Raw genomic sequence first — 15,362 nt, 5'->3', positions numbered from 1 at the left:
AACAAAATCAATATAAAATTCAAGAAAATGGTGAATGAAAAGTACAGAAAACATGGGTGAAATTCATCTGCAGATTGAGAAGAACAGCAAGACTAAGGATGATGGATACAGCCAGTCTTTGGATGACTGATAGGGAGTTTCATCTCCTGCTTCCAAACTAACAGAATTACCTAAACAGGAAATACGGATATTTTAAGTGTGTGGGGAAAAAGGAAAGATAGCCTAACTCATGCAGCAGGTATAATATGATTTTATAATTTAAAATTGTATTTTGAATACTTACATGCAGAATTAAATCACGGCCTCACAAAAATCATGCAATTTTGAAGGGACCTTCCAAAGAGGAGTCATCTAGCCAAACCTCCCGACCAAAGTAAGCCTACCGAGAACACACTGCTTGTGTACCTTGTCCACTCAAATTCTGAGGCTCACCAAGGATGAACTTCTATAGCTTCTCTGGACCCTCTTCCAGTGTTTGAAAATGCTCATGGTAAATTTGTTTTTTTGTTTATTGAGTTGAAACTTGCGTCCACTTCCTCTTATCTTCCCACTATCCACCTCTGAGAAGAGTTCAGCTCTGTTTTCTCCACCTCCTCCCATTAGGCAGTAGTAAAGAGCAGTAAGATCTCCCCGAGCCTTCTCTTCTTAAGGCTCCACAAAATATCAAATTTGTCGAACTCTGCCCTTTAAAATCTTAAAACTGTATGAGTATCTACTCCTATTTCTCTCGCTAAAATTTTAACCAATCATAATTTTTAAATGATTTTCAAAAGATAATATCCTAGAAGAAGAGAGGACTAAAAATCTTTGTCTCTGCGGCAGAATTTGACATACACTCACAAATTCTTGCCAGTGTTAGTCTTTTGCATTCTGCACTGACTGCTTACCATTTTACAGCAACTCTACCTTGGGTCATCAACAGAGAAAGAACACTACTGCTGAAGCTTCAAATGAATATACTTCAATTTCCTTTGATTTAGGAACTTGGTCTCTAGATTAGCAGTTCCCAAACAACAAGAACACAGTGGTGAAGTTTTACAGAGAAATGTTACAGAGAAAGCAGTCAGCCTAATAAGCCCTCATAAGAAAGGCTTACGGAACCAGCCACGAAACCAGTCCAGAGAAGGTGAAAAGAAAAGGAGCTGGTCTCAAACTGCTAAGGAATACTGCCTTTTTAAGTAACTGCAGATGATTTTTATAATCTATATAAAACAGTCACATCTACACAAATATTCCTGATGAAGCCTGTGTAATTCAGGCTCTGAGATTAGCGTTCAAAATTTAGTAAAGGTTAGTCACTACTGAAAAAAAGGATAACCAACTAACTGTTCACAAGCCATGAATGATTTCCAGTGTGATTCCCACACTAAGGGATATCAAATGCAAGGCTGATGTATGTGAGCAGCTGATGTGTGATACAAATTTTCAGATTCTAGCAAAAATGTCTGATGAATTTAAGGCTACAGCATCATCCTGAGTGCCTGGATCTAGACACTCACCCAGTCTACCCTCAAATCCTCAGTGAAGCTGTTTGACTACAGAGATGCTGATATTTTCTCCTACCTCATTGGCTTTCTCTGTGCCTCAGCTCTAGGCAATCTGTAATACATGGGAATCTTTCCTCTCCTTTTGGCTTCACCTTCTTCCATGATACCCTTTACTTCACTGCATAAACCTTCACTTTACTTGCTATGATGGCAAAAAAATATGTAATTGGAACATATATTAAACAAATAAATCAGCATCTTGTTATTTCATATGTCCTTCTGCAGCATCAGTATGTTTCATGTATTTTTTAAACTAAAATACTCAATCCATTCAACTGACAATATGTAAAATACAATGGTACGTTCAAGGCAACAACAAATAATTTAATTTCACAAACTGTGATATGTGCACATGGGAGGAGCTGTGTTTCCTTAGAAATTAAGGAAAAGCTTCATAGGCTGTATTGTTAGGACTTAACCTGCTAAGACTCTACCAAGATGCCTACATACAATATTTACAAGTAGTAAAGAAACCAGGCATTTAATATGAAAGTAAAAAAAATTAAATGAAATGACAAAACTGCAATCTTTAAAGTCACAGTTACATATAACCCAAAATATAGAAAGAAGTGACATTTTCAAGACTATCACAGATACAATTAATTCTATTTCATAAATGATCCAGCATTTTAATGGAAAAAGTTAATTCCCAGTGGAATTTTAAAATGTAGATGAAGAAAAATTAACATGTAATTACACAGTCAAATTATCATAACTTTACTTTAAAATCAAAGGAGGGGAGCTTCCTGTATCATTGCTACTTATGGCATCTTTTGTTAGTTTATTTTACACACTATTTTTATTTCAAATTAAGATTTCTACATTGCAGCAGTGTAATTCTAAAAGGTTAATCAACCAAGCCTGACAGAATTCCCCAGGAATCTGCAGAAAGCGATGATGCTTCCTCTAATACCAAGTCTTGAGCAACTCACTTTTCTTATATTTCCCAAGATGGTGAGTGTGCTTTAGTTTCATCCTTCTATTTCCAGATCATCTCCCCATGATTATGAGCGCTGAGCCTGTGGATAGAACTTAGCTTGCACACACAGCTATATGAACTATGGATATCCAAGATCTGCTCAGTACATAAAATTTGGGTATTCTTGAGCTCTAAGAAGTAGACCCATACACTACTGCTTCTCATCTTTCTTAAAAACAAAATCACTTAATGGCTGATACATAAAACACAAATCAAGAACTGCAACAAATATTGAATTATGCAGTTTAACTAACTGGATGTGCATACTTTCAATATCAATTAAATATGCCTTAAGCAGCTCCCTTGACAAAGCGGCTCCAGAAGGGTCCTTTACCCTCCTCAAAAAAGAACAAAGTGAAAAACAAAACTATTACCATATTAGATGCAGGAGCTATCAACAGCATCTGTCTTCTTAAAAAAGAAAGTTGCTGGGATATATATATATATATATATATATATATATATAAAAAAAAATATGTGTGTGTGTGTGTGTGTATATATATATATATATATATATGTAAAATTGGCTCTACTCAAAAAAAAAAAAAAAAAAAAAAAAAAGCTGAATGAAACCCAATCCTTAGTGTGTGCACATGTATTTGTGTATATATCCCCCAAGATTTTTCAAAAAGATGTCTGACTATTTAATTTTGTTTTTAATTGTGCTATCCTGTAAAGAGGTGGGCTGTGGCTGAGTTTTGTTTATTTTATACAGAACCATTTTATATTTCACGCTCCAGAGTGATTGTAAGCAACGGAAGACTGCGCTTACCTGCTGAGCCTGGTACCTCTGCTGGGCCTGCGACAGATATTGTGCCTGGGGTGGCAGATGCTGAGGCTGCGGCTGCTGGTTGTAATATGGTTGCTGGCCCTGCTGGCAGTAGCCGCTTACACCTTGTTGACCATACTGAGGCGGTATCTGTTAGAGGAGTCAAGCAAAGCAAATATGTGAGTCAAGATGCAGGATGACCATGAAGCTGAGCTAGGTTACAGCTATAAGCTAACCGGAATGGGAGCGATATCCTCAGCTATGAACCTGACCCAACAGTCCTACTCTTTCACTCAATAGTAAATGCGAGCCCTTAGATCCTCTTGCAGCCTATCAGCCTGAGCACTGTAGTTTCTCTTTTCAGGAAGAATATCTAAGGGAAATACTACACTTCTGAACATTGCAATCCCATAATATCCCATCTCAAAATACAGAAACAGTTATTTTAGATATGTTAGTTCTCCATAAGCACACTTCTCAGGCAAATCTATAGAGGAATTATTCTGATGCATTGACCCAAAAGTAGAGCCATGGAAAGAAAGTGTAACACTAAAATAGGCTTTGGAAGAGAAATGTCATTTTTGCAGAGGCATAAGATACTATTATTTTATGAAATCTTTTACCAAGAACCCCCAGATTTTAAATTTTGTGTATCCACATGTGTTTAAGCTTTCCACAAAAGCACCTGTGGTTGGGTAGTTTTTTTGTTTCTGTCAAGTTCAATCTTTCTCAGTGTTCTCCCTTGCTAAGACACATCTTTTGGGGAAAAACAGATCAACAGATTCAAGTGAACATTACAACATAAAATAACCTGCTACCAGTCCTTTTAATGGACAAACTGGCACATGTATCATGCAATGAAAAAAAAAAAAAAGAAAAAAGAAAAAAAGAAAACCAACCAACCAAAAAAACCCACAGGCAGATAATTTAACTTATAACCAAAATCAAGCCCACTTGAATTTTTAATCAGAGAAAAATCTTTGCATCAATTTAGTTTGTAAGCCCTGCATCAATATACAGAGACATTTTCTTGCAATATTTGAAAAAGCAGACATTCAACAAGCTCACAGTATTGTATTTATATTGCCTCTATTTTAGGCATCTGTGTTTTCCCCTTCCTGCCCTGAACACTGGTATTTCAGATGACAGATACAGCATAGGACTTCTCCCTTCTACGATGGATCTCTCATGGGTTCCAAGCTTCTTTATTCTAGAAAAATGTCTTAGATATCTGAGGACATCTGAAATGTTAATAAATACTAATGCTTAGATATCTTAATTGTTCCCACTGAGTTTCAGATAGAAAGATAAATCTGCTTACTGAACACATAAATACATGCCTATTCTGCCTAGGGTTAACTGATTATATTCACTCAGCAATATTTGCTAGGCAATAAAATAATAATATAAAACCATATTTAAACACGTGTTTCAAATTCTGTGTCCAAGAACAAGCTGTTGTTTTTACTATCACAACTTAATTTGTTCCTATTACTTCTGTCAGAAGTTGATAGCCATACTTCTTGTTAGCTCCCAATATCAGCACTGTAACTCCAGTCCTGCGCTTGTTTTCTTTGCTTGCACTTCAATTTCCTTCACCATCACGAGACAGGCAACCGAGATTGTGACCAAATTAACCCCTTTTGACAAATACCCTCTACTCTGCTGATGCACAGACAAACCAGTTAAAACGCAAACCAAAATGGCCTTGTTGGAGCTATCATCAGGCAAACAGACAGCTGGAGTCTGGGATCTGACAGCAAACCACATGGAGATTTGCCTGCCAGCTGCAAAGGTCACAGCGCCTGGAATGGTTCCTAGGAAACGCTAAGCAGAAGCCTATGTTGTGGTCCATCTGGGTCCCAGTAACACTGGGAAGAGAAGGAAGGCAATCTTGACAGCAAAATATGGACTCGTGGAGTGAGAATGAGAGACCAAGTTCAAATGCCTGGTTGACAAGATGAAGTCAGATTAATTGGGAACCAGAGCATTTCTGGAATAAAGATACTTGTACAGGAAAGCTGAAGCTCACTTGAACACAGGAACAAGGTTGCTGGTACCTTAAAAATTCACTTCCTTGATTTTTTAAACTGAAGAGAAGGGTTTAGAAGAACACATGGTTCATGCATGACCTTTCTATTATAAGTGAAAACAAGGAGATTCTGGGTCATCAAGTGAAAACTGTGAGGAAAGAAAGAATGAAAACAGGAAAACTGACTGCAGACTAAACAGGTGACAAGAAGAAAACCCATTCTTTTTACAGGACCCATGGCTTCTACAGAAAGGGTAGGAGCAGAAGAAAAACCTCCAGCACTAGAAAACCAAACCTCAGACAAAATCACTGACGTAGCAGTCATAGTGGAAATTTGGTAAAAAGGAGACAATCAGTGGAACAATATTTAGCATCACCCAGGACACAAAATACACAGGAAAGAACCAATGGTGATGCAACACTATATACACTATAAACAAAATCCCACCTCAATGAGTAGCAGAGACCTTGCGTAACAAAACACATGGGCTCTGATTAGGATGAACAAGTGCCAATACCATCACGTACAGCTGGACTATGGCAACACTGACAGCACCACACTGAACGAGATCAGCTAAGAGAGGTTATAAAACCGTAATGGGAGACTTCAACAAGTTGCATGCAGACTGAGAAAGTGGAATATAATGCAGAGACTGAAGAATCAGATAACCACCAGAGGTGGTTCAACAGAGCTGTTGGTCCAGGCACCTACATGAGGAGACATGGCACTTGGTTTAGTCCTGAGCAGCATGAGTAATCCAGTTCTCTGTCCTACAGCTGCAGAACCAGTATGTATCTGTGGCTGTAACACATTTCCATTGAACATCCCTACAGGAGCAACAAAAACTAAAGTGGCTACTAGGCTAGTGCTTAACTTCAAAACATGTAACAACATAAAAAGGGGAAATCTTGTTAAAGGGAAGTTATAATAGACAGCTAGAGAATTAAAACCTGACTGGCCACATCAAAGCTGCTTAATAGCAACCACATGCAAAGTACATAACAAATGTTCACCATCTATTAACAAAGACTTGAGAAGACCAAACGACATCAGAACGGCTCATAGCAGATTACTAGAAGCAAAAAGGCATCCGCCAAAATCAAGTCCAAATGAAGAAAATAGAGATTGTAAACTCCAGCACTTTAAATGTAATAAATGAAATAAGGCAGGCCAGAAAGAGTTGGAGGAACAGCTAGGAAAGGGAAGCAAATAACTAACAAATCATTCTTCAAACACATCAAGAGCAGGAGGTCTGCCAGATAGTCTCAAGTGCCAAGTGATGATCATGGTATAAAAGGAGATTCAGAGAAAACAGGGTCATCAAAGAGAAGCTTAATGACTTTTTTGCACTGTAGTGTACTGTGGAAAAATCTTTCGATGTTCCCATGCCAGAATCCTTTGGGAGGGACTCAAAGAGTGCATCTGACACTGATGAGACTATGCAGCAAACCGACAAGTAATGCAGTATACATACAGATACAGTATATGATACTGCATATATACAGTATCACCCCACAGGTCTAAATGAATTCAAGAATGAAATAGCTGTATGTATTGGTATGGTTATGGTATGTGATGTGTAACTTGGAGCTGCTTTGATACCTCGAGCATGGCTGAGAGAGAGAGAGAGAGAGAGAGAGGGAGGGAGGGAGGGAGAGAGAGCACGATCTGATGAATATAAGGCTGTAAAGGACCGATGACTGTTCTGGATAAACCAGTACAAGCAAGATGAAAATCACAATTAAGAAACATCCACATGGCTTTTGCCAAGAAAGTCCCACTTTGCAAACTTCTTAGATTCATTTGAAGGGGTCAAACACAAAGGTTCTGAGAACTGTAACAAGAATGATCAAATACATGCAACTATTTCTGTCCAAAGAGGATAATTACCTAAAACTCTTCATGTCTAGAAAAGAGACAAGGAAGTGAGAATACAAAAGAAAGTTACAAGATCATAATGCTCAATCCAACAATTAGAAGACATCAAATGAAGCTAACAGAAGAAAATTTCAAAACAAAAAGGGAGGCAAGTTCTCTAGTCATGGAGGTAGCAGATGTCAAACTCCTTGCCAAAGGATATTTTGAATGCTGAAAGTCTACATGTGCAAGTTCTGCCCAAGACTGCACAAGTTCACAAGAGACAAATCCTTTGAGGGCTACCAAATGTGGAGACACACATCTGGTTCAGGAAGTCCCTGAGCTGAAAACAGGTGGAAGCTTGAAGAGGTTTAGGGAGAAGCATCATATCCTTGTCTTGTTCTTGCTCTTCTCTAGGCATCCAATGGACTACATGAACCCCTTATCTAACCCAATATAGCCATTTCTATGTTCTAATCACCTCTTTACAGAACTCCTGAGATAAAATGATGAAAATACAACCTGCAAGATATCTAAGTAACAAACTTGTTAGAGTTCAAGAGATTGTAAAACCCTGATTGCCAGAAGCTGGGAGATTGCTCCAATTTCTTAAGTGGTATCCCTGGCACTCTACTTCTGCACACTGTTGTAAAAAAAGGGCTCTGAGCTCTTTTTCTGACCTCATATAACAGCTCTTTATTTTGGAGTTTTCCTCCACATTCTCCCAACCCAGGTTGTTTAAGAACATGCTACACACACTTTTAGATACCATATTCTTCAGTGCAGAGATCCATCACGACTGCTCTAGTAAAATATTCAGTCTAATTTCTGTTGCTATTTAAATAAATAATAAACAACAACATGCAAATTAATCCTCTTGCTTCACAGATGCAGGTCACAAGATACCGCTTTATGGACAAATGTTTATTAAACAGCATATTAAAAAAGTTTAATTAAAATCTCCTTAGAACAAAACAAATCTGAAGCCAATTACTTACAATGCTTGGAGTGAATGACCCAAGCATCGTTTTTCTTCATCTCTCCTCCCTTTCACTCTTGGGCCCATGGTCTTTGTAGCCCATGCAACACAGGAGATCAGAATTTGGAAAGTGTTGGTATGCCCTATGGTAATACCTAAATTCTTTGGTCAGTACAGACAGAACAGATTTGAGTTCGAATTTATTTCTAGGTGAGTACAGAAGCTGTAATAATTACTTTGCCTCCTATCTGACTTGCACAGTGCAAATAGCATTATTTTGAGAGAAGTATGGCTGGCCATCAGTGATTAAACCACTCTGGCGGCTAAAAAAGAAAAGATGAGAATAAAAGAGGAATGAAATTGGTAGTCAGAATGAAGAGGCAGGAGAAATCCAATTAAACCTATAACTTGGCCCATTATCTTTAATTCTTGCTTGAACAACGGGTCTTGTAGCAGACATTCTTTGTCCAGGTAATACCTTGATAGTAATGGAAGTTTTAAGCAATTTTTGCATGCATAATCCATAACTGATGTCAAAGGAGAAGGATCATTAGACAGCATTACAGTCATTATTATAATTTTTAAAATTAAAATGTAACAGAATTCGTATGTTAGCATAGGTACACACTAGAAGTACCAACAATATGCTGTTAGAGCGTTTTTAAACAATCCTAATGGTTAGATCCAGTCAGTAACGGAAAAACCTTCACATGTTCACTATCACACAAATCTCTGCCAAATCACCGTGGGATCTGCCTGACCATCTCAGTCACCATGATGTGCTGCAGCAAGGAAAGAGCAATGGCAACACTGGCTATTGCTTGTCCCTTCAATCTATCTGGCTTCCAAAGAGCAAGATAGACATTGAATAAAATCACTAGTAGGCAACAGCACAGTCCAGATGTCTTAAACCATATTGTCCTAACAGACTGGCCTTAAAGTGACAGAAAGAAAAGTAGGGGTGTGGGAGAAGCACACTTCTGGAAAGCAGAAAAGCTGAGCTCCAAAGGACAGGTCAGAAGAAAGAGTGATACTACCTGATGCCATGGCCTATTTTGCTGAGAAATGCTGAAACCGACCTGAACCTTGAGAAATAAGTGCTGTTTTGGAAAGGCCACCATCGGTAATATTCCACTTTCCTACTAACTACAATATTGTAATTACACAGAAATTAAACTACAAAATGTATAGTGATCAAGATTCCCAGAGAGGGAATAATAATAAAGGACTTAGATCACGTGTTCTAGAATTAAGAGAGTACACTCCTGCAGTCAAAAAGAAATTTCATATCTGAATATAATTCTTGTTCTTTAATTCTACAGTGGCCACTTCAGTGATAACTATAAATAAGGTTGTCCCACAGTTCCCATTAAACCTTCAAATAAAGCTCATGCAATATTCTGAAACATCCACGCTTTCGTTTTTAAATATCCTAAGACAGACCTCTGTCAAAACATAAATATTTTCCCCTAAAACATTCAAACCATGAATAGAAAGGTATAAGGGAAAACTAATCCTTTTATTTACTTATAAAAAACTTAGTTCATATTTAGAATTTTTCAGTTAACGTAAGTACAGCCCTTCATTGGTACATTCAGCTGGACTGCAGAAAGAGATAAAAAAAAAATAATATGCTTACAGCATAGGAAAATCCTTTGGCGTACACTCAGTGGCTAGTACACCTTGGTCTCCTTTCTCAAAGTACTATGTCCAACCCCAGTGTGCTCGTGCACATATAGTCTTTATGAAGGCTGCAAAACCTCCTACTTCAGTGACTAAAAAATCCTGGAAAGCAGCTAAGTAAAAAGCTCTGTGTTAATATCAAGACTATTAATCAGAAGTAAATCAGAAATCCTGATATTAAGGTGTTTTATTCATATATTCTCTTTATTTCTTATCACTTAACTTTGAACTTTTGACAACACATTGGTCACAATGTCAACCTGTGTCACTGTCTTTCCTAGACTGCCTGTCTTTATGTTGAAATATGAACTTTAAAATTTTATTAAAACTCTTTAAAATATTAACATTTGAGCCTGATACTGGTCTACTCTATGACCCAGAGCAACGAAGCACAAGGATAAAAAGTATATTTTTATGTCACAGCACAAATAAACCTGATTCTGGAACTTGCAGGATACAGATTTAGCAGCGTCATTACATGCATGTCTATGTTGAAGACTGCAGTGCAGTACATAGATTTGCAAACTAGCTCAGTTATTGGAAGCTGCCTACACGAAAATCCATGCTAGGCTAATTTGCCTTGCTCTGTAGCAGGGTGAATTAGGTCACATGGAGATCCACACTCCAGCAGACAGCCTGCTTCTTGTACACGAGCCAGTTCATTTAAAACGGTAGCTCAAGTTATCTTTACAATACACTGCAGTCTGCAATGCAGTCATACCCTATGCTAGTGTAATGTGCAGGACAGACAGTATAGGACTTCAAACACATGTCTGTAGGCCCCTTTTCCTCAAAAAGGGCACAGCAACATGATTACACTAGTTGCCACAGCAATGCATATGGCATCAAATAGGCACCTGTCAGGTGCTCTCTGCATACTGCGTTTTACTGTAGTTTAAATCAAAGAAACATGAGCTAACCCACTATTAGTACAGGCAATTTTCTTCTCTTTTAAAAAAGAGAAACTGTAAAAAATAGAATTCAAAAAACTACTAAGATTACATGATGAAAAAAAACTCTCTCCAGTCAGGAAATATAGATGTTAAGGTTCCAAAAGCAACATTAACGGAGCCATGTTGCACACACATAGTACCTCCTATTTCTGATTTATGTTGTCAAAGGCATTTCATAAAATATAGAGGATGTGAAATGTGGCTCAGTTAATATGGCTGCTAGAATCATATCATTTATGTTTTCTGACTTCTTAGCTGTGCAACCTTCACATCTTATTAACACAGTTTTTTGCATAGAGCATAGTATGGTATAGTACTTATGTTTTATGTATTGACATATTTTTGATGTACTGAGATTTTGAATAAGTTTGCTATTCTTCATGATGAGAGCCAAATAAATAAAGACTACTACCACAAAATAGTCCATCATTTATAAGGAAAGGCAGTATCTCTCCTTCCAAAAAAGAACACTTTGATTCCCTTGTCAGGAATTGATGAAAACTACCTCTGCTGTAAATGCTAAATCTATGCCAATATCACAGCCACCTCCCACTTCTACCTTCCACTTCCAGCAGCAAACAAACAAAAAGAAAATAAAATGGGACTAGAAAATTTGCATGTTTTGGTTGAGCTAAAATTAATTTCAAGGGAGAGATAAACAGTTGAGTCTAAAAACAATAGGAAGGTTTTTCTTTCTCATACAAGAGCCTGATGTTGTTGATTTGTATACTGCATTACAGCTCATACTAACACAACAAAGAAATTAAATTTGGTCTTTTCTGTAAATTAAGGGATGAAAATATGCTAAACTCTAGTACGAGGTTTCAGTAAGGGAGTTGATCCCATCTGATGAGCATCATCAGAAGACTGAAAATTTGCAATGAAACTTTGAGAAGTGCTACCTTGATATATTAAAATGAAGAAAAATCTTAATGCATATATACATACACACTTAAATGATGACTCAGATAAGGTATCCATTCTTATACTTTCCCTTCTTTTTTTTAAATGATCTCTTGAATTAAAAGGAGTCACACAATCTACTTAAGTATTTGATTTCTACTTTACAAACCTACTTAATGAATGCACATCAGAACTACCACAATGAAAGACAGCTTCACTTGATCCTTATGCTTGAGTAAAACCTCACCTCACACAGCATTAACAGCATAAAACACATCTAGGAAATGTCAGCCATTACTTAAAGAAAATGAAAAGGCTTGTGTTAAATCTAATTTTTAACTGTATAACAACAAAAACAATTTATCACAGGACACTTTGTGTATATCTATGACTGACTGTAATGAACTGACAACCAGAGCTTTTGGTCACCAAATCCTGCATTTGCCATTTATTCACCAGGAAATAAAGAGTTTACAGTTTTGACCATTATTTCTTAGATAATAATTATATGAATGTACTTTTTTAAAAAACATAGTAAGATTTTTATTCAAACAAATTTTGGGTTTCCCATTTAAATCTTCAAAAGCAAAGCGCACAAATGAGAAATATGAGATGAGTTTGAATAGCAGGTAGTCTCACTGCATGAGTAACTCTTCATTTGTGTACATTTTTATACACAGAGACTCACAAACACTGAACAACTGGTGACTGAAAACATCCCTCTGTACAATGGCTTTCACCCTACGTTTTTCCTGGTGTATAATCTAGAAAGCTGGAAGAAGTGCAAATATCCTTATTTAGCTGCAGTAGTGAAAAAAGAAAGAATACATATACCCCCAATATCTTGCACATCCTTGACTTTTCTTTCTTTCCTTCGGTGTTTTTCAAGGCAGGAAGATACTGAGATACTTTCCAATTCATTCGTACACTCCTCCAAAGATACCAGTCTTGATGAAAACTGCCCGTATTATTTCCAAGTTTGATGAATTTCCGAGCTAAATCATCTGAGATCTTTCAGAGCATTTCACCACACCTCTTCAAAACAGCAAGAGAAGAATATAAAATATTCTCCATGTGGGGCAGTGCCAGGTACTCTTTTGCAACCCAGGCCTTTCCTACCTAGATTAGTGCAGTTGCATTAAACTACAACTTCACAGCACTCACTCCATCCTGTAGCTGCTTTTCTTCTTCTTTTCTCCTTACTCCTCTCTCCCCCCCCTACAAAGCAGCCCACGTGAGTACTCCAGTCACGACTGGGAAAGAAAGCAGTGGGTTTGTTTAGGCACTCTGGGGCTGAGCCGTGCAGCGAGATGGATGACCTCAAGCTTTTGATGTTACAGAACTGTGGTTTCAACTCATCCATCCTTCTTGGGTCATGCATTCCCTGAGAAACATATTGAATGTAAAGGATTTAACAATATGGAGTTGCTATAAACATACCTTAATTTAGTGTCCCAGGACAAAGTTAAGAGCCAAGGGGCATGCCCAAACTCGGGGGTTCAACGGAGAACTCCTCTGACTTTGGCCCAGACCCCTGTGACCAGGCAGGGTCTCACTAGGTGCTGCTCCAAACGCAGCAAGTCAGCTCCGGCGCCAGTCCTCCACTCTTCCACAGGGTACCACAGACTCTAGTGAAACCCCTGCCCTACGCGTTCAGTGGGAGAACAGATTTACAGCTCTGTATGTGCTCATTACGGATTTCATCCCTAACTAGTGTCCGCAGCATAGGAGGTCAATGCACAAAAGGCAAAGGCATTACCTCCCATGGCTACCACTTAGGCTCAGCAGTTTCTGTGACAAATCTAGTCATTTATACAGTCCAACTTCTGCTAGTTTCTTCTACTAGAGCACGATCTAAACCATACTTTTCATCTGGAGGCCAAAAATTCCCCATAGCAAGGAGTTCTGAGGCAAACAGAGCGCCTGGCTGAACCAAGTGGATAAAGAAATTTGATTACGTTAACTCTACCAGCCCAGTATAATGCTGTGCTGGATGATACTAAACAAACTGCCTAAGGTCACGATACCATTCCTGTGGTACAGTCCCTCACAACAATGTTCCTGCTGACTCTGGAGCACTTAAGTTTTGCTTTAAAACAAAACAAAACAACAAACTGAAAAAACAAATACCTATCCAAAACCCTTTTTCTTTATAGTTTGGCCAAACAGCATCAGCAAGAAGAAAGAGAACAAGATGCAAGTCTTTCCTGTGCTCTTGTTCCCCCTTCTCTACTGGGAGCAGATAAAGAAGTCAGCCTCTTAAAGAATACTTACATAATCGTCCAAACGCCACATCTTACAACGGTAATATAGCTATGACTTCAAATATTGCTGCAAGAATTTTTAAAGAAAATTTTCAAACCCCTAGTTGTAGCCACAGAGTTTAGATATTTGAATTATTCCATTTCTATTATTTAATTTGACCTATTGCTTAGCCCTGCAAAACATCAAAAGAACCCTGACAGAAACATCAAAGACATCAATCTTATAAAATTCATAGCTGAAACCATATAGCACATAATAATTCCTTAAATAATTGCATTTTTCATTATACTCAAAATAAGATGATTATTGTAAATTATTCCTCATATCAGTTACCACAAGTAAGTCTTTGAAACATCAGCTAAATGTAAGTATCTGGATACAGATAATCCAATTTATGTAACAGTAAGCTCAAAAAATATCAGAGACAGAATAGAAAAGCAAACAAGAAACTTTATAGTTACAACATTACTCATTAAAAATGACCTGTTTTGATTAATTGAAAATAGATCACTTAAAAATTTATGAAGAATCAAACCAACAAGTTCATTTATTCTATGTCAATCTACCAGTTTTTTAAACTAATATTACAGCTAAGCTCAACTCAAATATTGTGCTCCATCAGTCAATCTTTAGTATACCTGTTATTTTGAAGGTATTCAAGCACGTCCTATACATCCATGCATGTTCCTTCCTTTTTTGAAAGCTTAAAAATATACATATTTATAGGATCTGGTCATTTCAGGCTATTATCTGGACACCTATTTTGTTTAAGCATTCACAAAACAAATTCTTATACATGCAATAAAATGCTTCCGTCTTATTTATGGCCAGACTGAAGTCACATCTATCTGTACACAAAATTAACACATAAGTGTATAATTGTAGTTTTATGCTCAAGTGCCCCAATTATGCACTTTAAAACACTTTAAAGGATCCATCAGGAGCATTCAATACCTCCAAACTGCAAAGTCTAGAAGAGTGTCTTGACAAAACAGCTGCACTGAGAGGAAATTTTTCAGTTAAAAACAAAGAAACCAAACAACTTTAACATTTTACCCCAAGACATCCAGAGTGTAAGGAATGGTGGGAGCTGCCTAGTGCAGTTAGATTTTTGCCAAAAGAAAGAGACAGGCAGGAAACTCAGTAGTTCCTTGTGCTTTCGTATCATAAAGGTAGCCCAGGTTTCTTACCATAGCCTTTGTCTTGCGCTGCTAATTGCGAAAGGGACCCAGTTAAGCTTGTTCAGAGAGGTGACTAAGGCTGTCCACACAGTACAAGCAGGACCCTACAACTCCCTAACTTCACTCCAAGCTAATCACGGTCCCCTCCCGTCCTCCACAAATGCTGTTTGCATATCTTTGTGCATCCAGTCCTCTGCACTCTCACTCGTGGTT

The 15,362-nt window shown here is 37.6% G+C and overlaps 1 protein-coding gene across 1 annotated transcript in view; it reads right to left on the bottom strand.

Annotated features, from left to right (window-relative positions):
- Nucleotides 1-15,362, bottom strand: part of ARID1B (AT-rich interaction domain 1B) — a 338,300-nt gene that overhangs the window by 252,269 nt on the left and 70,669 nt on the right. Inside the window, 1 exon segment of the mRNA XM_062572412.1 lies at nt 3,299-3,445. Coding sequence (XP_062428396.1) covers nt 3,299-3,445 — 147 coding nt within the window.

Source organism: Rhea pennata, chromosome 3 (assembly GCF_028389875.1).
Source record: "Rhea pennata isolate bPtePen1 chromosome 3, bPtePen1.pri, whole genome shotgun sequence".
Taxonomy (NCBI): Eukaryota; Metazoa; Chordata; class Aves; order Rheiformes; family Rheidae; genus Rhea; species Rhea pennata.
Note: the sequence above shows the minus strand (reverse complement) of the source record. Positions and strands in the feature narration are given on the sequence as shown.